The sequence below is a fragment of the Kryptolebias marmoratus genome, linkage group LG2, assembly GCF_001649575.2.
Source record: "Kryptolebias marmoratus isolate JLee-2015 linkage group LG2, ASM164957v2, whole genome shotgun sequence".
In the NCBI taxonomy this organism is placed as follows: Eukaryota; Metazoa; Chordata; class Actinopteri; order Cyprinodontiformes; family Rivulidae; genus Kryptolebias; species Kryptolebias marmoratus.
This window is the reverse complement of record NC_051431.1, coordinates 4,522,434-4,541,887: the sequence shown is the minus strand read 5'-3', so window position 1 is coordinate 4,541,887 and position 19,454 is coordinate 4,522,434. Positions and strand designations below refer to the sequence as shown.

At 37.4% G+C, this 19,454-nt stretch overlaps 1 protein-coding gene across 14 annotated transcripts in view; it reads left to right on the top strand.

Moving 5' to 3' along the window:
* Nucleotides 1–19,454, top strand: part of tenm4 (teneurin transmembrane protein 4) — a 165,069-nt gene that overhangs the window by 114,162 nt on the left and 31,453 nt on the right. For 10 of the 14 annotated variants that reach the window (XM_037981872.1, XM_037981842.1, XM_017416403.3 and 7 more), the window contains 7 exons: nt 4,367–4,486; nt 9,603–9,864; nt 11,186–11,453; nt 11,553–11,696; nt 13,136–13,385; nt 13,809–13,829; nt 18,257–18,489. In XM_037981872.1, coding sequence (XP_037837800.1) covers nt 4,367–4,486; nt 9,603–9,864; nt 11,186–11,453; nt 11,553–11,696; nt 13,136–13,385; nt 13,809–13,829; nt 18,257–18,489 — 1,298 coding nt within the window. The remainder of the gene's footprint in view (nt 1–4,366; nt 4,487–9,602; nt 9,865–11,185; nt 11,454–11,552; nt 11,697–13,135; nt 13,386–13,808; nt 13,830–18,256; nt 18,490–19,454) is intronic. The other 4 variants (XM_017416404.3, XM_017416393.3, XM_017416395.3 and 1 more) reach the window with 1 other exon arrangement.

Below are 19,454 nucleotides of genomic sequence, written 5' to 3'. Positions count from 1 at the left end.
TGTGGCAAAGCAAAAACCTCTCCTATGAAAGAAAGGCATCTCATATTCATGTATTGTGATTACTTTTACTGTAATCCATCTGAGGCCCACTCCCACAGGCAGGGCTCATGACACCCCAGCCGTGGAATATGAGATCCTTTTATATCAGGCAGGATAGCAATCAGAATCCCATAAGATTGCCCTGATGTTTTCCTTTGTCTCTTCTTCTTTTCATCTTTAATCGCTTGTGCGGCAGCGTCACCTATTTGCATACTACTTGCTTATGTATCTCTCTCATCTTTGGATAATATACAAATGTGGAAGAAACAGACAACAGTCAACACAAAAACAATGGAGAATAAGATAAGATTGTGAACATTTTAAGTGTTTTTGGAAGGAAGAAGAATTGTGTCAAATTTGGATTCTTTTTTTTTTAATTTCAGTTCTTACTAGTATCATTTTTATTTCTATTTTTTGTGGTAGACAAAGGTTGGCATTCCAGACATCATTTTAAATAGAACAAAGTTGATTGAATGCCTTCTAATTAAATATTCTCCTTCCCAACTCATTTTGTAGTAATCTTTTACTTCTGTACTAAAGTTCAACCAATTAGGATTTTCAAAGTTGATAATTGATGCAGATGTTTAGAAATTAGGGCAACCTATGGCTGATTTATGAAACCCATTTATTTGGTAGGTTTTGTCCCATAAATATAACAGTTGAATCTTCAGATTAATTCTAATCTATTCGGTTTTGAAAATGGAAAAAACAGAAGTGACTGCCTGTGATTTAGTGATTTTTGGTGGCTTTGGCCCAGAAGTGGGGATGCAGATTTCCTATCAGAGGATCAGCTGCTGCTGAAGTGTTTTTGGGCAAGACATTGGACCTTATGTTTATCGGCGTATGAGTGAGAATGTAAAAAGTGCTGTATATTATTACAAATTCAAATATATAGATGATCAGTCTTTTGCAGTTTGCCTCTTCAGGTATGGACCACTGAGATTTTTAAATCTGTTTAAGACAATCTTTTTTCCTTAGGGTTTGATTCAAGCAAAGTGCGAAACTTAAAAGAGTTGATGGTTTTATTTTGTGTTTCTGTAAGTTGACTTTCGTGAATTTCTGGTATTTTTAATATAGAAGTAAAACTGACATTGACTGACAAACATAAGCCTGAACAATTAACTGACCGATCAGTTGGTCTACCTTCACTCTGTGGTGCTTGGATTGATCACATTTATGTTATTATAGTTGTCTGTGCATGAGCAAGCATTATGAGTCAACTGAGTTGCAGTTTTAAAAAAAGAAAATCATGTGAATTACGCCAGAGCATTGCCAATTGTATCGTACTCTCAAATCCTGTTTATTTCTTTAACAATTCATGGTGATGTCAGCTGATACTTGAAGCACTGTGACATTTTCCTCCCATTGACATTTTTCTGGCTCTCAAGAACCACTCAACATTTTGCAGTACTTCCCTGGACAGAGGAAGATGCATGGAGGTTTGAGTAATACTCCTGTCTCTCTCACATAAGATGCAGCCATAAATAAGTAAAATGAAGAGTCCAGAGATGAGCTGCAAGATTGTGGGCCTCAGCTCACCTAAAAATATCGGTGATAATCTATTATTCATGCTTGGTATTCATTCCCCACCCACTGACAGATATGAGCAGTTATGACAGGGGGCTTCAGACAAGCCCAGTCTTGGCATCTTCCTTTCTGATGTGCCCGCTCTGATCACGTGATCATCTTTCTATTGATCCACTAGCCACTTCCTTATGCTAACAGACATGTCGGACTGCTATTTCTGATGTTTCCGTCCACAAAAAGCTGCAAAGGTGCCACTGAAAAAAAGCATATGCTCCTGCATAAAATGTCTTGATTCTCCACCATGACACATAATACAAAAGAGTGCTGAGGCCCAGCAGTCCATGCTGACCAGAATAGTAAACAGGGGCTTTGTCTACTGAACAATTTGGACAAAGACTGATTGCTGGGTTTTAATAATGCAGCTCCATTTACAGGTTGGCACTTTTATCATTTTATTTTGCATTCTTTTGTTAATTTTAAGCCATTATTGTCGGATAAGAAATTGTTTTCTTTGTAGTCGGCCCTACCCCTTTTAAGCAGCATTATATAAATTACCAGAACGGCAAAATTAGTTTGAAGTGGTCTCTGTTTTTATTCTGAGCATGTGGTGTCACACACATAGAGGGAAAGAGAAGTCTGCCGTGGCATGCTTACATTTGCAGGAGGATTTACCCTATAATCAAGTCATTTGCGTGGATAATGATATTTTTGTTGCCTTTGTGGTTATTGTGGTGTTTAACAGGCTCGCTCTTTTAAAGCTCCCTATACTTAGGTCTGGCATGCCCTTTTTATTGTGTCTGAGAACCAGAAGTGATCAGTACTTTCCTTGCTATCATTTGTGCACTAGTAAAAACAAAAAAGACAAATAAGCTTATTTAATGAAGCATCCTTATTTTTCAATCAAAGGGACTTCCCTTTATCCCAAAGTTTTGCACCCCACCTTTAAAAAAGAACACTATTTTTTTTCCCATTTTGGTATCAGTTGATTCAAGGCTTGTTGTAAGTGCAAGAGAAGAGTAAAGATGGTATCTGCGACCAAATTTACCCTACAATAAGCATGACTAAGTCTCCTTATCCATCTTACTGAAGAAACCTAAGCCAGTAAAGATGCCATGCTGAGTCCAGATGGAGCACCTGTTTACTTTTCACAACATGTTCTCCCTTTGCCCTCCACAGATGATAAATTACAAAGTAGGGGTTCAAGATATTGTAAAGCCTCCTTTCACTTTATGAATTCTTGTGGACTGGGGAAATATTGTGCAAACAGAAACTTTCTGCAGTGAAGTATTCATGCTTACTTTGCTGCTTTTTCCCTTTTTTTTCTATTTGATGTCAATATTTAAATTATTTGTTTCGACAGTGAGAGATTATTATGCCATGGGACTGATAAAGGCAGGAAGGAGATAGTTCCATTTTTGCAGCTTTGTTGGAGGGAAATATAGATGATTGCTTCTTCAAATAAGACTGTACAATACACTGACTCAAGGAATGATTAATCAGACACTCAGGCCAGTTCTGGTTCTAATTTATTAGTGATTGTATGTAAATGGATCCTGAAGGATCTTTAGGTATGGTCTTAGGGATTTACATTAGGATCCTTTTGCTTGTTTACTTTGCTGTAGTGGACATTCAAGGTCCTCTGAAGGAGACCTGGCCTAATTAACATAAAACTGGGTTCCTAGGGACTGGGATAGTGTGGGGTGAATGATCTTGCCTCTGGTAAGGACATGTTGAGGGCAGCTACTAACACGCTAGTGTTAATTGTTTCCAGTACGTGGCAGTGTTTAAGGCCCAAACGTATTAAAAATAGCTATGGTCTAATGAAGAAGTGACAGTACAGCATTTGTTAAGGGACTCATTTTTGCCAACGACTACAGAAAACGATGGCTGACCATGAGCCGGGCCATGATAATGACAAGGGCGGGGGCTGACATGGGAGACGCTCTACAGCAAGGTCTCATCTCATCGCTTTAGCAAGATTAGGAGGTGAATTTGGATGACTTCCCACTATCGATTGGTGGGGACTGATGATCAGATCTAATTTACCAATCTTCTGGAGACCTGTTAGTCTGGAAATCTGTCAAGGTCTTGATAATCAGCCAAGCAAGCCTTCTACAGTCCTATTATTTTCTTCTATTGCATTCTATAATGGAAAAGATAAATCCTTTATTTTTAATTAGAGCAGAGTCAAATTAAAGCTTTCTTATCTCATTATCTTTTCATTCTGGATTTAAAAAAAAAAAAAAACCTTTAGACGTCCTCAGAGGTGTTTTTTTTAAGCTAAGGCTTTGTAATTTTATTGTGTACAGTTTTTAATAACATCTGTTTTCACCTTTTATAGTCTCCACTTAGAAAATCTTAATGAATATCTATTTTTTTCTTTCTTTTTTATGGAAAAAAATGTTATACTGCTAGTTTTGCTGCTTTCATTAATTACCTCCACCAAGGAGGTTATGTGTTCAGTAGTGTTTGTTTGTCTGTTTGTCTGTTAGCAAGGTTCCTAAAAACTAAAGAACAGATTTTGATGAAATTTTCAGGAGAAGTTGGGGTCGTCCCAAAAAAAAAAACAAGGGATTTAGTTTTGGTGATTTTTTTAATGACCTTATAGTCTTGGTGAAGGTTTCTAGTTTATAATTAGCTACAAAACTGCAATAAAGCTCTGTCCATTATTCTTCTCAGTTAAGTTAGCAGCAGCTCTTATACTCTTTACTTTCTGTTATTTCTATGCCTGTTTGTAATATTTTACAAACAATGTAAGTTTGATCTAAAAGTGTTCATTATTGTTTATTTGTCTACACAGCCACGCTTGTGTCATCCGTGGACAAGTAGTGACCTCAGATGGAACGCCACTGGTTGGAGTTAATGTCAGCTTCATCAACAATCCGTCATTCGGCCACACGATCACCAGGCAGGATGGAAGGTAATGGCCAGATTTCTTTTTTTTTCCTATAAACAAACCAACAAATACATACACAGAGATAGTAACAAGGGTTCTGATGGTGTGATAGCCTTGAGTAAAAATACTTTACTTTTACAGTATTACAGTCTTAAAGCAACATTTTAAAAATACATCAGATGATTTATTTGCTTTTTAAAAAGACAAAAATGCAATTACTATTACTTTTGGAGCCAAAAGAATATTACATATTGCTTTTTAATAATTATTTTATAGATATAATAGTATACTGATACTAAATAAAATATCTATTTATAGATATTAAAATTTTATTGCACAAATGTAAATAAGAAGACTGAGAGAACAGATTTTAAACCAATACATGATCACCTTTTTTATTTATAACATTTTTTTCTGTACAATAATATTTCAGATCAAGACTACATTTTAAAATATAATCACAAGTATTAATAATAATTTAATTTGTTTTTATTTAATCTAAATAAAGTGTAGGCCAAAACACAACACCATAGTCATCAGGCTGTTTTATTTTAACTTTTTAGGCATAATAATATTTTTTTTTTGTCATTCTAAAGTGATTCTGCCTAATGTGAACAATATTACTTCTTCTCTACTATTTTGCTCTTTGTAAAGTAATGTGAAGAGCTTGTCAAGCCGATGTTAGTAATTAATTAGCTGGGTTTTTACCCTGTAGTAGGTTGTATATACGTATCACCTGCCAACGTTCTAGCTCTTATAGCTTGCAACAAATGTTGGTTTCAAAACAGCTTTGCCTTAAAATAAGAGATGGGTGTTTCTTCTCTGGTAGAGAAGCCATGACTGATGGATAAAATCTACAACCAACCAACAACATTTTTTAACAAGCATTCAGGTTTTGGGAAAGTTTCCCCTTCAGCTAATGTAAACAACAGAGAGAGGGAAAGTGCTGCTTGGAACACCATGTGACCAAAGGGGAAAAAATGTTTTGTCTCTGGTATCTTATTAAAGGAAATTAGAATTGTAGTGAAGGTATGATGATGAAAGGTATGATTTAGTGGTTTTTGACACTTTTTTTTTATTTTAACACTGTGGTACCTTGAAAACAGTTATGGTCCCATGCCTAGTTGCAAAGCAAAACCACTATCAGCTACTTACAGTAAGTATATTGTGCAAAGATATGACAGCGATATTAATAATATAGTCTAAAATGTGGTTTAGCTGAATTTTAATGATGGCGGGGGGGGTGGAAAAAAAACATTTGCCACCACAATCTATGCCAGCATTGATCTGCTTTGTGCTTTCATTGGATCCAATTTTGGAATTCTCGGCTCAATTCCCAGAGAAATCAAACAAAGCCCTTCTGGTGCGCTCATAAGTTATGCTTCAGTTGGAGCAGAGAGACATCAGAATAAAATATGCCAACTCAAAGCTTATCAGTGGAACTGTAAAACATGGTGCAGATGGACATTATTTGTTGATGGACAAATCAGATTTTGAAGCACTTCTTACTCCTTCAGCACTTAATATTAGTACTTTTTTTCTCATTTTATATATATATATATATATATATATATATATATATATATATACAGTATTATGTTTCATCAATTAAATTCCCAGATTCAAACCTTAAATAATAATTAAAGGCCTAGCATTCCTTAAAGAAATGCATATCGCCTGTTAGCTTCATGACAAGGATTTACTTCACGATGACTACCACAGCCACATCTCGCAAGATGTGTTAATGCTCAGAGTATGTGCTGATAATGACTTTAAGCTTTTGCCACATAAACTTTACCTGATTATCCATAGTTATCAGTAAATCCTAGCTATTTTGTATTGTCAAAGGTTGCTTAGTTGTGGTAGTCTTCTTGAATTGACTCTGAAGGTTCATTAAATGATTACTTGTTGAATGTTTCATTAAAATCCTTCCAGTGGTTCATGAGATATTTTGCTAATGGTACAAATAAACAGACACACACACAGACACACACAGACACACACTGACACAAACGTCATCACTTTGCCTTCAATGATGGAGAATAATTATGAGATTACTTTAAAGTTATGTTGCTTCAAACAAATAATCCATATTATATGTGTCATATGTCTTTTTTAGACAATTTGACAGTTTTTCTGATTTTTTTTTTTTCCAGCTATTTCATCCCATGTAGTTTGTTGATCCATCACAGCACCTCTTTTCACGGAGAAGAAAATGTTGTTGTGACGAGTAGGAAGTTGTTTCTGTGTGGCTTCCTTTGAGCCACTTTTTGAGCTGCTATGAACGTGGGAGTTTCTCAGAGAAATTCAGACAAAATTCTGATTCCAGTTTGATTTTTTTTTTTTCTTGAAATAAAACCTAAAATTCTAATCATATTCTCCCTTTAAAAAAAAGAAGAAATCTGTTCTTTTCAGGCTCTGGATCAGATTGCACAAGCATACAGAACTTACTCAGTTGCAGCCCCCAATCCCCTCATATCTCCCATCCTCCTCTGTATTAAGGGGTTCTTGTAGCAAACCAAGCCCCTCTATCACAGCACAGCATGAATTGGTGTTTGCTCTCTAAGCCTCACTTCTTCCTGATACTTTTATCAGTCGCTGACACTCTAAAGGTTTAAATTTGCCACCACTTTGATCTTGATCAGTCTTTTTTATTTCCTCATTCGTTCCATCATCTTGCTGTTCTCGTCACCCATTTAAAAATGGCTGAAATCTGTCAACTGCACTTCTTTTGTTTCCCCTTTTTCACATGTTTCATCCACTCTCCATTCATTCAGGCATTTCCTCCTCTAATCCCCTACTGCCCTTAAGCCTTTCCTTTCTGGGCACCACTCATGCTTTCCTTGAGCACAGGTTCTATGTCCTTTCCACTGCGATGACTTCCCTCATCTCTATCTTTTCCCCATTTATGTGTGCCCCATTTTTCCCATGCAACACTCAGGTTTTTTTTTGTCTTTTTTTTTCCTGTGCTAGGCTCTGTACCCATTCTTCCCCTTCCAGCATATGTGTAAACATGTCCAGTCTCCTGCAACTACCCTGCAATCTCTGTAAACAGGCTCAGTGCAGCGTGAAATCAGAAATGCACCTGTTCAGCCACTTAGAAATGGGAAGGCTGTCTCAACTCATTTTTATGACATTTTCTTTATTGTCCGGGTTTTAGATTTTTATATTACTTTTTCTGATATCTTTGAAAGTTTGCTGGCCTAAACAAAAGAAGCTACTTTTGTTTCTTTATAACTGTGTAGCCACATTTTTTTCATTAGCTGAGCGGTGAAACAGTCCCACTCCTTTATATTGTTGTTTTGGGTTTTTTGTTTGTTTTGTTTTGTCAGCTATAAAACACCCCAATAGCTTTATTGAAGTAAGAATTTGTAGGACAACTCTACTTCTGACTTCATGTAAGTTTGGCTTGTTATTATAAAATGAAGGTGGATAATGTTTTTTTTTTTCTGTGTAACCACTGAAATTTGCAGAAAGTAATCACTGGATGTAGAGCTCTAACTAACGTTTTAGTGTCAGCCTGTTTAAAGATGGCTACCACTGCCACCTGACCCTTAAAAAACAGAAATGGCTGCAACCCATGCAGTTTTACAGATACTGACCTTAAATTTAGTGTGGTAGTTTTGATTTTGTATGTTTTACTATCATTATTTATTAGGTGGATGTCTTTTTTTTATCACAATACTTTTGATTATTTATTCATTTATTATTAAATGAGGATGAGGAAGAAGAAGATTCTGCAAAAAATGCTGACCAAAAATTAAAAATCAGATTATATGTAATTTTAATCAGAGGTTAAACTTGGGAACAACTGCTGGGCTCAAGTCTTCGTCAGCAGCTCCTCATCAGAACCTGTGACGTGTATCAGAACCTGCGGGCGGCGCTGTCAGCTGAACAGATTCTGGTTTTGATTTTAGTTTGGGGTTCTATTTTTAATCTAAAACCAGTTTTTGAGCTTCAGAATCCAGTCCTGTTTGGAGTTCTTATTTCCTTCAAATATCTGTAGATAATTTGCATACAGCTTGTACAAAGAGCAGAAGTGTTTAAAGCTGTAAGTAGTTTGATCAGTTTGTCACATGGCTTCAGGCTGCTTCTGATTGATAACTTTCAGTAAATTCCATCATTAGTTGGTGATTGTGCCCATGGGTATTTGACCACAAGTGTTGCATGTATGCTAAGCCTGCTGAGTCTCATGCAAACTGACAGGCCACAGTTGCCAAACTACTCATGGGTCACAGATATACAATGGCACAATAACAGCAGCCTGGCTCTGTAGTCTCTGGACTGGTAGAGGAGAACACTCTGTGCCTTCAACCTTAAGCTAGGTGAGAGCAAAGTGTGGAACAAGCCATTTTTTATCCCCGCTACCAATCAGATGCTTACCCTCAAGGGAAGTTAGACTAAGCAAATTCTTTTTATAGCAGCTGAAACCAAGAGGGAGGTTGCCTATTTTCAAAGCGGCTATTTGGACCTACTTCTTTACCTGTAATTCAGAAAAGGTTCCTCCTGTGTGAGGATGTGGCCCTGTCCCAGGGGCCTGTAAAGGTGACCAGGTGCTAATTGGTTCTTAGCGTGAAGTGACAGGAGCCACAGAAGTCCAGTGCAGGTGCTGCCATGTTGTTGTCACCGCACAGCCTGTTTACTGAAACTCAGGTCAGACCAGAGGCAGAAGCCCTTTAATGCAACAGCAGATGGGATTGCATTGCAGGGCTTTTAGACTGATGTTAGAGTGGACGGGCTTCGTCGAAGGGATCGATAAAGTAGTGGCGGCTGCCTCCATCCTGCAGTGCAAAGCTCTCTCTCTCTCACACACACTTAAATGCGAACACAAAGAGCACTGCATTACACACACACAGACGAAACATCATACCTGAAATCTGCTGTTTTTCATTTCTGAAATAACATATTCAGATCAAAAAGCTGAAGAGATGAGCTTTCAAGACTGTGATCCATGTTAATACTATTGAATATTCAGCATGTGTCTAAAAATGTTTTTGCACCTAAGAGTGGAAAATAATCTTTATAGCCTTCATTTATTTAATTTTTTTTATTACTTTTGACTTTTTCTAACAATGCTCTTAGAAAAGAGAAGGTGTGAATCTGTTCATCCTCTCTGACATTCTTCACATCTGTTTTCCAGTTTTGACTTGGTGACCAATGGGGGCACCGCCATAGCTCTGCACTTTGAGCGCGCTCCATTCATCACTCAGGAGCACACTCTGTGGTTGCCATGGGGACGTTTCTTTGTCATGGACACCATCGTCATGCGGCACGAGGAAAACGACATCCCGAGCTGTGACCTCAGCAGCTTTAGCAGGCCCATCCCTGTGGTGTCCCCAGCTCCGCTCACCGCATTCGCTGGCTCCTGCTCTGAAAGAGGGACAATCGTACCTGAAATCCAGGTGAAGCTCTGCCTCTCGCCCTCTTTTATGCCCCACAGGATATAATCTCCCTGGGTCTCTTGGTTAAACAACCCATGCCTAACAGCTGAAAGAGAATTCTAACACTATTGTAAATGATTGACTTATGGTAGCACCACAATTGTATGATTGCTTTTACAATTCACCTATTTGTATTTTGTCCCCTGCCCTGTTTTGTTAGTCATTGTTGGTCATCTGTGTGCAGCTTTATGTGCTGCTCCTGGATATCTAGCTTGTGTCTCTCTGTCCTCTCTTCATATCCCAGTTTATTTCTTATGATTGATGGCATGTCAGTGAATTTAGCATGCAGTTCTGTCTATTTATAGCAGTCCTGTTTTTGCTAATGCTTGAGCTCCAAGAGCTTTGCACAAAGACGTCTTCCCATTTACACTTGTAAAAAAGAATTTTGATCAGTTAACCACAAATAGCTGCAATCTGTGAGCATTTAAAAATAAATACATCTGAAGTGACATGTCCCTCGACCAACGTGGCTTTGAGCAGCTGTTTTAATTGCTACGCTACATCTCATCTTGTGCTGTGGAGACGGGTGATGAGAGGCAATGTAATTTTAGTAGAGAGGACTGGGTCAACTGAACTAGTGCTGTCGATCCTTGATCTTAAATAGGAACACTGTGTAAAGTATTTCAGTGCTCACTTACCGGTTTATCATCTAAGAGCTACACATCGAATTTAAGAGGAAATTTTCTGAGGCAACAGCAATGTGTCTTACCAAACCAACATTATTGCTAAATATGTTATTGGACTGCACAAACTCGAAGCCCAAGGGCTCACTTGTTATGCCGTTGTCATATGCATAACAGGGAAGACCATTGTACTAATGAAACTCTTGCTGTTATTAAATCACTTCTTAAAAATACTCATTGGAGTACAATGTGAAGAAATCTTTCATTGGATACTGTGTAATGTGTGTCTATAATTGTACTCCAGTTAGTATTTCAGCTTCCCTTGGGTGTGTTGATTTGGTTGGAGGCAAGACAGTGAAAAAATGTGACCAAGATTTAGATGTTCACTGACCAACTGAGGAACATTTTGAGAATATGTGTGAAAAATGTATATGTATTAATCCAACCAGTCAGTCACCTTTAGGATTTTTCCTTTCCTTCATTTTTTCTTTCCTTTTCTTTCTTTTCTTTCTTTTCTTTACCTTTCCTTTCCTTCGTTTCCTCTGGTTTCCTTTCCTTCATTTTTCTTTTCTTTCTTTTTTCCTCTTACCTTGTCTTTCCTTTCCTTTCCTTTGCTTTCCTTTCCTTTCCAGTAATATTCTTTGTTTTTTTGCCCATAGTCTTTGCAGGAGGAAGTGCCTATACCAGGGACAGATATGAAACTGGGCTATCTAAGCAGCAGGACTCCAGGTTATAAGTCAATACTGAGGGTGACCCTCACCCACTCCACAATTCCTTTCAACTTGATGAAGGTTCACCTCTTGGTGGCTGTGGAAGGCAGACTGTTCAGAAAGTGGTTTCCCGCAGCCCCCAACCTCTCCTATGACTTTGTGTGGGATAAGACTGATGTCTACAGCCAGAAAGTGTCCGGCCTTTCTGAAGCATTTGGTATGTGATGACTTATATTTTTGCATATGGTGCATATTTTTGTTTTTCAGTAGAACATATGTTACTCAGTACTAGTTTTATTTCTGCTTTTTTTTGCAGTTTCAGTGGGTTTTGAGTATGAATCATGTCCAGACCTTATTCTGTGGGAGAAGAGGACGGCTGTTCTACAAGGCTATGAAATCACCGCCTCCAAACTGGGAGGGTGGACAATAGACAAGCACCATGCTTTAAATATCCAGAGTGGTGAGTCAACTCTTTCTTTGAATAGTTTTTTCAGCAACCTTTTTAAATGATTAATATTAAAATGATTATTATTTAATTTTTTGTTTAAATGATTGTTCAGATAATATTTTACCACTTAATATCCTTATTTTATTCTAGCTTTATTTGCCACCAAATTTCGACTAGTGAACTAATTTTTGCAATTTCTTTTACCCTTTGTGAGTCATTCATGTCAATTCTATCTCAAAATAGTTTAAAGCCTGTTTCTTTCATTTTGATCAAATAACTCTAAAAAGTGTAGATAAGTGCTGCCTGGTGCCTTTGGTAATGAGTTTAATGCAACACTAAAGTGTCCTCCCTGGCTCATCCATATTACTTTATCTGCCATGCATCTTTCAGAAGAAGGGGGTTAGTTTTCTTATTGCCGACAAATTGCTCAATTACTCAAACACAGCAGTAGGAATAACTTTGGGTAGCAGCTGTCACCAGTGAGGCTTCACAGCCTGTTTTGTGTCTGGAGAGTTTCATCTGAAGAGATGAGACATACTTGGAAAATTGTTCAGAAAGGTGGCACTTTGATCTATGAGGCAGTGAGCCTGCTCAGTCTGAATGTGATGTCCAGAGGATGGAGAGAGCTGCCTCCTGCCTTTTCACCAGCACTGCCAGTTCCTCTACCCCCCACCTCCCCACCCCACCATTTGGCACCTCCATGTCTTGTCCATGCCCAGCATTTTTAGGATCATCCCTAATTTAATTGCTGTCAGACTGCTGCTCCCAGCAGCAGCAGTCCCAAAGATTAAATCACGTCCCAGGAAAGGGATGCTTGGCTGATCGTTTGTGATAGCCCACATGTTTTTCTGCTCTAAGAAGTCAGGTCAGCGAGTACCCTCAGAAGCAGAAAAACTACCACAGTTTAAGGGTTACATTTTTGAATCCCTGAAAATACAGTATTTTCAAAGTGCTCTAAGCATATTCATTTCAAAGCCTTGGAGATAAAAACTCTGGGACAATGCTAATCTGAGTCTTTTTTTTTCTCAATATGTTTCTGAATGTTTGTGATCATTATTGTGTTCATGTGGTAATTTTATCACTCCAAGTACTTGTGCCCAAGAGTTTCTGGTCACCATATTGGCATAAAAATTGTGCCTGTGCTTTCATTCACTGGGATGAGCTCTTTTTGCAAACACAGTCATACAGAGCCATGCCCATGGCTTTAGTCACATACAAACTTTTTAAAATCATAATAAATTCTCATTCAAGTATTTTTTATCTGATCTGATACAGCAAATACTGCATTTGAAAATATTTTATTTATATTTTTTGATTTCTAAAAGTTATTTATGTTTGGTTTGTAGTAGTTGACTTTACCACCCTACCCTTGTTCTTCAAAAGAAAAAAAACTTCAAATTTAATGAACTTAAACATGTTGCATATGTCACCTTTTTTTTGTCTCTCATCAGGCATTCTTCACATGGGCAATGGAGAGAATGTCTTCATCTCCCAGCAGCCCCCTGTTATTGGCAGCGTGATGGGGAACGGGCGCAGGCGCAGCATTTCCTGCCCCAGCTGTAATGGCCTCGCTGACGGCAACAAACTCATGGCCCCTGTGGCCTTAGCTTGTGGCTCTGATGGAAGTCTTTACGTGGGCGACTTCAACTACGTGAGGAGGATTTTTACCACGGGAAACGTCACCAGTGTCCTGGAGCTCAGGTAACGGAGGAGTAGCCTACTAACATCCGCTCAGGACCGTGAGCAGCTCAAGTAGGCTTAAACACAGGCTGTAAACCACCAGGGCAATTGAGATAGACAGAAATGCCCTAAAGGCAGAGGATTGATGGTGCTGCCTCTCTCTCTCTCATTCACCTGAATCAGCTGGAGTGTGGTCCTCTTAGAGACTGAACAGTGTGTAATGACATTTTAATAGAGGACATTCTTAAAAAAAAACAAAAAAACAAGATAATTTCTTTGTTTAAATGCTTTCAGAAAAATTTGTGTAGATAAATGTAATTTTTTGTCACAATATTTTACAATTAATTAACCTAACTTCTTTTTAAATTCTATCTACTAACAACTGATCTTTCTTTTCCTTTCTGTTCTTCTCTCATTTCCGCTGCTTTTTGCAAACTTTGAAAGAAATAAAGACTTCAGGCATAGGTAAGCTATACAGTATTTGTTAAAGATAATATAAAAAGGGTCCAAAAACTTTCATGTCAAAAATGTGCTATAGTTGATACTATGCTATTTCCTAATATGTGTATGAAGTGTAAATATTGGGGTGTAACCAGACACTCGTCTCATGAAACAAGATGTTGAGTTCATGAGACAACAGTATTTTTAAGAAAAAACCTTTTAGCCACAAACTCAACTGACTGGCCATTCTCAGTCTCATGAATGGTGTCACTTCACAAAACTGATTAAACATTTCACAGAATCCATGAGTCGGGTGACAATGTAATCTCAACTTAAATCTTATCTGTTAAATAGATGCATGCTTCCTCTCAGCACGTACCTGCAGAAGCTGCAAGAGAACAGGAAAAGCCTCCTTCTAGTGCCTGACATGTCAGAACTGCTGCACCACAATCAATTTAAAGTGATGGGAACATCTTCACAGCTTATTTCACCAAAGCCATGAGATAATATTTTTTTTTTGGTTCATAATTAATTCAACTTAAAAGGAGCTCTTGTGACGTTTTAATCTCACCAGATCTTCTGGCACAAGAACTTGTTATACTCCTAAAAAAGAAAACGAACAAGTAAGACAACTGTCAAGAATAACTATTTGGGCTCCAGCTGGGAAGTGGAGCACCATAAAGACACACACTCAAACTCATGCAGCTTTTGCAAAACCTTTTCTAGACTGGGAAGTGTACAGTTTTAACACTGTTTCAACTCCAGTCTAACACTAAAATATTTTATGCATCAGATATGAGCATAAATATGTACCAGTAGATTCAAATTAATGATTCTTTAAATGTAATTGGAAATGAGAAGTCCAATAACCATAGCTATGTGAAGTTTATTGTTCAGATTTTGTTTATTATTAATTTATAAAATTTACTTTTTTTTACCTTTCTTTATGACTTTGCAATGAATACCTTTAAGGAACTTAAACATGTGAAATTTCATGTTAATTTGACACATCTTGATACAGTTCAACATAACTACAATACAGGAGAGCAAATCTTTTTGAAATATAAAAAAATATTTGACAGTGAGTGTTTTGCTTCATCTCCTAAGACCTGCATTTTTAACTTTGTTATTTGGCCTCATTGGGACCTGATGAGTGTAAAAACAAAGATTTATTTTTTTATCTTTTATAATGTAGTCTATGAGAAGAACGATGTCCACATATGTGGATGCAGGGTCCTAGGAGGTTAACTTATAGTCATTTAGATACTCAAATAAAAAATTTAGGATTGCTTCACCTGTGCAGTTACTCCATTGGTAGAATTAAACAAACTAGGTTAAGTTTTCTAAGAATATTTTTGATGAGCTCAAACAAATTTCATCTAAATACAGATTTTGTCAGTTGCTTAAAGTACTGGGGCCTAATTTTCCAAGGCAGGAGGCAACAGGGGAAATCTCAGTACGTCCTCTTTAGATACCACGTTTCAGGTGAAGGGCTATCGATTGATTTTCTGTCTAAAGAGCTTTGACTTAAGCTGAGGAACACATAGTCAAACTGAGGATGAAAAGCTTTGTGATGCTAAAAGAAAGACCACTTCAGCAAAATATACAAAACCTCCCTTCTTTTCTATTTTCTGTCTCTACATTTTTTTTTTGTTTTGTTTTGCTTTTGGTCTTTATTTCTCAGATTCCTTTTTGCAAAGTTACAACTCTAGTATACGATAACTTACAGATCTCATAACACATCCTCTGTTGGCTGAAGACTAAAGACACAAGAAACCGGTGTCCCTTCAGTCTCTGTGCTCCAAACACATTTGCATTTTAAAAGGAGATTCATCCAGGAAAACACAGCATGTGTCTGTCTAAAACGAGTGACTGCCTCCTGTTCATGTGTTAGCGAGCGATAGGAGTGGGAGGTGGGTGATCTCACTGCAATGCTCATTGACCCCCTGCTAAGGATGTCCCCATCCGCTCCAACCATTTCCACGACAGCATGCAGCAAAATCCAATTATCTTCTACAAACTAGATGTTGTCAGTGAATATAGATGGCGTATGCAACCATAGCTCAAGGTCAGGTAATAACACCCCACAGTTTCAAACTCTGGGGGGGAGGGACCAACACCATTTTACATGCAAACCGGAGCTGATAAGGTATCAACTGATTGCATATGGAAGATAGAAGGCAAATCTGAATCCCCTTATTGAGATTTACTACTGACCTTCGTTCTGTAAGAAAACTACATTCTCCATACCAGCTCATTGTACCTGGAACGTGCCGTAAAACAGCATATCAGTCAACTTGGTTGGTGGGCTGATTGTGACATATGTGCCCGGGGTTTGCTGCAGTGCCCTGTCACCACTGATTCACTGAAGGTCAATTGTCATTTAATATTATGTACTCAAGATGACAACTCTGCAGACCCACTTGCTTTTCCTTTTGTAGTTTGAAAACATAGGCTGTTGGCTCTGTTATTCTGACCGTAAGCCCTTAAAAGGACCCTCAAGGTTAGAGTGGAAATACTGTCTTAATCTGCTTTGAATGACGCCCTGCTGACAGGTTTTTCCATAAAGTTTATCGGATCTGGCAGAACTGTGCCATACCCTGTCCTGATTACTGGAGACATCTTTAATGTGGACATAATCACTAAAATAGTTGTTGAATCCCTTTTTTATTAATAGTTTCACAAGCAAAGATAGGTTAAAGTGATACATTTCAAGAAAATAAAAGAAAGACGCAGCAAATATTTAACAGCATTTTCTGCAATTATGCAGTCTGAATGCTGAGTGCTGAATGACTTGATTGAAATAAGCTGAAGAATCACAACATTAGCTAAAAGCTAAAAGAAGCAAAGCACTAGCTAAAAAACAACAAGGTTCTAGCTAAAAGTAGCAAAAAGCTTAATGTAGCTAAAAGTAGCAAAAGGCTGGTTAAAAGCTAAATGCAAAATAGTAGCTAGATGCTAAAAGGAGCAAAAGGCTAGCTAAAAACTAAAAGTACACTAAGAAGACAAAAATAGAGCAAGGATGCTGAAGCAAATTTCAAAGAGAACAATGTTTTTGAAGATCTCAAAGTATTTCCATGGGGAAAATATTTGTAAATAATGTTAAATGTTTTCAAAAATATAAAAGTTACCAAAAACAAAAATCATATCACCTATCTCAAATAAGTTGAATGTTTTCATATATAAATGGTTAAAATAGTACAAAGTATGTAAAGTAATTAGATTCCAAAATGTCTATGACAAAATAAAAAACAGGACAATTCTGTAAATGTTGATTCAGCATTTCACACCAATATTATGCATTTCTAGCATCATTTAGGTAGAGAAAAGATGTTTGTTCCATTTATATGAAAGCATAGACAAGCCTGTAAAGTTACTTTCATACTAATGTCAGTTTTGCCTGGAAAACTGAAAATCTAGTAGTGTAGAGGGGCATGTTTTTTGAAGTTTGAACATATCATCCTTTGATTTTTCAACAGAAGCTCATGTTTATCATAAGCTGCAGAAGATTTAACAATACAAATAGTGTTATCTGTCACTTCTTTTGTACTTCTATTGACTCATCTACGGCTCTCTTTTCTTTGTTTTCTGATATCTATCTCTCCTTGAATATACAGACAGACTTTAGGCGATCATTGGATCAGCCTTATTAGATGTATTTGTTTCTGCTGTCTGTCAGGTTGGGAAAGCTCATTTTGCTGTGAAGGATTACTTTGTTGATTTAGTTTGGAATTAAACAGGATATTTTTTTGTGTTAAGATATCTGCCTGATGGATACAAAAAAATGTATGAATTTCTGGTGCCGTAGTGATTTTTCTGCTGCTCATTAAAAAAAAAAAAAAAAAAACAGTCACAAGTTTAAAAGGTAACATTTGTATTTCTAACCATGCTGTTGAAATTATACAGATGGTTTAATTTATTTGTTTTCAAATGATATCACAGGAATTTCTTAAACCACTATTGGGATAAAAATTTCTGTCAAAGGCACCAGGGTTCTCAAATAACTGAGACCATTCTCTGTTTTCCTAATTTCCTCAGTCAATATTATCATTGTTCCAATCGTTTTAAAGAAACAAGAGAGTTCAGAAAACTGCAGATTTTTTCACAAATGTAGGCTTTGTAGTAAAGTCTTCCAGACATTTTCTTTTAGATAAGTGGCCTTTTTTGTCTCATTTGACAACAGGGATTTCTAACTGAGCTCACTGTGTTGTAGATGGCTCTAAGCTCCACCATTATGTCATGTTTAATCTCATTTTATTTTGTCATGTTTAATCTCATTCTCTTTTTCTGTTCCCATGTCCTAGGTTTAAACTGTAATTGTGCCCAATTGAGTCTCTAAATGGCTTTTGAATCTATTTTAATCGTATTAGCCAATGTTTCTTATTGAAAGCACCGCAGTCCTCCCAGCTTTATTGACTTGAGTTTCTTCCTCTTCCTTTTTTTTTACTCAGCAACAGCCCCGCTCATAAGTACTACCTGGCCACCAGTCCGGTGAACGGTGCCGTGTATCTGTCAGACACAAGCAGCAGGAAGGTGTTTAAGGTGAAATCCCTGAATGTCGTCAAAGATGTGGCAAAAAATCTGGAGCTGGTGGCAGGAACTGGTGACCAGTGTCTCCCATACGATGACGCTCGCTGTGGCGATGGAGGCAAGGCAGTTGAAGCCACTCTTACTAATCCCCGAGGTAATGTATGGTTTTTAAATGACGTCAAATGTGATATCATGGGATATTGCACAATCTCACAGCTTAGTTAGCTCTCAGAGTCAGTGTTGAAGGTGACCCTCACCGACTACCACATCACACTTTTGCTCAATGTACATTTGACTGAATTATAACCTTTTTTGTGTTGACTAAGATTGAGTAGCTGTGGTGGCCAAGTTAATCAGCTATAGATCTACACTCAATATATACTTTCTGAGAGTCCCATACATACAAGGTTTACTTCATAAGTTAATGCCAAAGTTTAAGACAAAGTTTTTGTGCAATGTGTAGTAGCACTTGGAGTATATGTTGTGAATTAGTCTCAGCTATCAACACGACAAATTTCAGCTAGATATCTGTTAAACTGACAGTGTTATAGCGCTTTTTGTGTTTTCTAGAATCAGTTGGCTGTGGCGTCCATCTTAAATTGGACTGACTCAGTTGTAGGTGGACACCCAATAATTACTTTCTGAAATTTTCATTAAAACTTATCCAGTGGTTTGAGATATATTTTGCTAATAGACGGACAGAGTTGACTCCAAATATTAATGGCAAAGTGTTAAAAACAGATCAGACCTGATCAGTCAGTTCTCAGATGATAAGTTGAGGATCAATCTTGGCTACTAACACATCAAATTTTAACTTAAAATCTCTAAAATGGACTGAGTTAGAGCCATTTTGTATTTTCTGAGGCGATGTAGTTGTGGCAGCCAACTTGAATGCATCTGACTCCAAAAGTTAATTAGTTTTAGATGTAAATTCAGTGATTACTTTTTGAGAGATTCATTTAAAATTCATCCAGTGGTTCATGATATATTTTGCTAACAGTACAGACAAATGAACACACAGAAAAAGACCTTGCACCTTCGACAGTGGGCGTTAAGAAAGTCAGTATGTTTTAGCTAAAAGTTGTTTCTGTACCATAGCTGTACATTTCCTGGCATCCT